Here is a 2770-nt window from a genome sequence, read left to right as displayed (position 1 = left end):
TGAGCTTGAGGTGGTGATTCAGAGGGACGGGAGGTGAAAAAGGGGTGGAGGAGGGTTGCGTCGAGTCACCTGAAATGACAGCTGTCGGAGGGGAGAGCAGATTTAAAAGGGTTTGCGGAGCGCTATGATAGGCTTGTGAGAATAGAGCGAAGTGATTGGTGGGGAGTGACGCCCCCGATCACTTATTGAGAGGATAGAGAGAGTAGTAACATAGAAATAGTAAATGGATTAGTAAAGACGGTCTTTCTGGTTGAACTTGCGCTGAGCTTCATGTCTGGTTTCAGCCAGTTCCTTCTGGTTGCTTTTCTTGTAGCTAAACTCTCCAATTATGTGTTTAGTTTAGTTTGTGGGTATTACATGTAGAAAAGTTAGCAGTAACCTACTCAAAAAGGTGATTTAAATATGTATTGTCATTGAGGTATAAATACATAATTCAAAACCTGTCTTGGCACCAAGGTCCCCAAAGTCATGTGTGTGTTTCTGTGTGTGTTTTAGCTCCAGCCAGGATTCTGACCTTCAACGGGACAGTGACCACTCCCTGGATGAAGGACATTGTTTTACCGTGCAAGGCTGTTGGAGACCCTCCTCCCACTATCAAGTGGATCAAGGGGAAGTAAGTCATCATGGCCCGTTTCTCATCTATGATCTACGCATCCTCATCACTGCCCAACATTTATAGAATACAACATGTTGAGCTGGGTAAAACATAATTAAACATGAAATGGACAGAAATGCATACAGGTTAAGAGGAGATTGTGTATTTCTGCTCTGGAAAAGTTATGTTGGTCAATCTTTATTTTCTTTTAAAGCTGCATAACCAGATTCAGTTGATCTATTTCACTGTAGAGCTCTCTGTCTGTCTGTACTGCTTTAACCTGTAGCTGTCTGTCTTGATTTTTAATATGTACTTTTTGTTTAATCGTTATTAACTTGTCATTTTAAATATATATAATTTTTTTAACTAACTGTACAAAATGTGTCCAGGGACAACAGATGAAAATAGCCTCTCTATTTTCATAAATTTCATCGATTTCGGGACAGTATGACTGACAGGGGCTTTAGAAATGCAGCTACTTCCTGTCACCATTATTCCTTAACGGAATTGTTGTAAAAGCATGATGAAGATTTTTTAAACTTTATTTAACAACATTTTCCACAACAACATCCAAAAAAAGCACATCCCATCCCACAACACGGCTTTCAGAAAACCAAAAAGTCTAATAGTTACAGGTGCATACAAAAGACAGGATTCAACATATTAAAACTGACATTAAAATATACAATAAATAAAAAAACGAGTTTAATATCAAACTTTATCAACAAATATTAAAATAAAGAAAAGACCTTTGGTAACCAAGTAATAATCCCTGTCTCTGTCTCCAGCACTAACGGCACTCCCACACTCGTCCTTGTGGATGGTCGCCGTAGTGTCCATGGCAACGGCAGCTTCATCATCCGCACGGTGAAAGCAGAGGATTCTGGGAACTACAGCTGCGTTGCCAGCAACAACTGGGGGTCAGACGAGATCACACTCAACCTGCAGGTCCAAGGCAAGTAGAGCGCACATCCAGGAGACATTAATAACCTGTTTTATTCAATTCTATATGTTGGCCCCAAAGGCTTCAGAGCACCAAGGTTTTCTGCCCCCCAAACATTAATTTAGCTACCTAAAGTAAAAATAAAACACAGTGAACAAACACCCTGAACAAATGTCACTGAGTGTTTCCAAACTGCGCTCACCATATTGTTTGTTATGGATAGAAAAGCAGAAAAAGGAGGCGGTTTAAATCTGAATTTTAACCAGGAAGTTATCTTTGTTTTTCCTCAGTGCCTCCTGACCAGCCACGCCTCACTGTTACCAAGACAACCACCACATCAATCACGTTGTCATGGATACCTGGAGACAACGGAGGAAGCTCCATCAGAGGTGAGAGACACACAGAGATAGTTTGGTAGAGTTAGTCTGTTTCATAATTGTAAATGTTATGTCAGTATATTTGAAATTAATAGGTTAGCAACGTTAGCTAGCTAGCTTACAGCTCTTCCAGAACATCAAAATGAATCGTGTGATCCGTTGTTAAAGGTCTCCTATCATGCAAAATGCACTTTTTGATGTCTTTTATACATAAACATGTGTCCCCGGTGTGTCGGGGAACTCACGCAGCGTCAGAAAATAAAACCCTCTCTCTTTTCCTCCGTACCCAAATCTCTAAAAACGGGGCTACAACGGAGCTGATCCAGATTTGCGTCCGATATGACGTAATATCTGAAATGTAGGCTGGCTTTACACCCACGGCCCTATCAGAAACGTTGCTATCGGAAACAATGCCCGACTGTTTTGGACGTAATATGGTCGGTGTTTACATTAGCATCGCTAACACTCAGAGCTAACCTGTACTGGAGAGCATGTGTGTGAAGAAGCAGGAAGTAAAAAGGAACTCACCTTGTGGTATAACCGGCAAGAGAGAAAGCCTTTGAGCTCCATACTGTTTCAGAAATAATCCTTGATAATCCATGATATGGCGTTTCATCACGGCAGAATTTAGTTTAGACAGTAGCTGCCGGGTCCCGCGTGAGCTCAGCCCCCTCCTTTTTTAACAGGCAGTGAAATAGAGGGGTATGAGGCGTGGCTAGAATGGGTGATCAGTTTGGTATTTTGAGCAAAACACTTCATAGACGTGTTTTTTATATGTTTTTATATATCTGAGACCTATGCTATTGCCTAAAAACAGCATGATAGGTGACCTTTAAAGGTTTATCATATTTTACA

At 41.0% G+C, this 2770-nt stretch overlaps 1 protein-coding gene across 1 annotated transcript; it reads left to right on the top strand.

Moving 5' to 3' along the window:
* Nucleotides 1-495: 495 nt before the first annotated feature.
* LOC104948238 (Down syndrome cell adhesion molecule homolog) lies at nucleotides 496-1927 on the top strand (the record flags this gene model as incomplete). The annotated part of the gene is made up of 3 exons (XM_010774412.1): nucleotides 496-613; nucleotides 1384-1550; nucleotides 1829-1927. Coding segments are annotated over 3 exons (384 nt in total), but the record flags the coding sequence as incomplete, so codon positions are not given.
* Between the last annotated feature and the right edge of the window lie 843 nt (nucleotides 1928-2770).

The sequence above is a fragment of the Notothenia coriiceps genome, unplaced genomic scaffold (genome assembly GCF_000735185.1).
Source record: "Notothenia coriiceps isolate Sejong01 unplaced genomic scaffold, NC01 NC01_scaffold00013976, whole genome shotgun sequence".
NCBI lineage: Eukaryota > Metazoa > Chordata > Actinopteri > Perciformes > Nototheniidae > Notothenia > Notothenia coriiceps.
The sequence above is the reverse complement of the archived record's forward strand: the minus strand, read 5'-3'. Positions and strand labels throughout refer to the sequence as shown.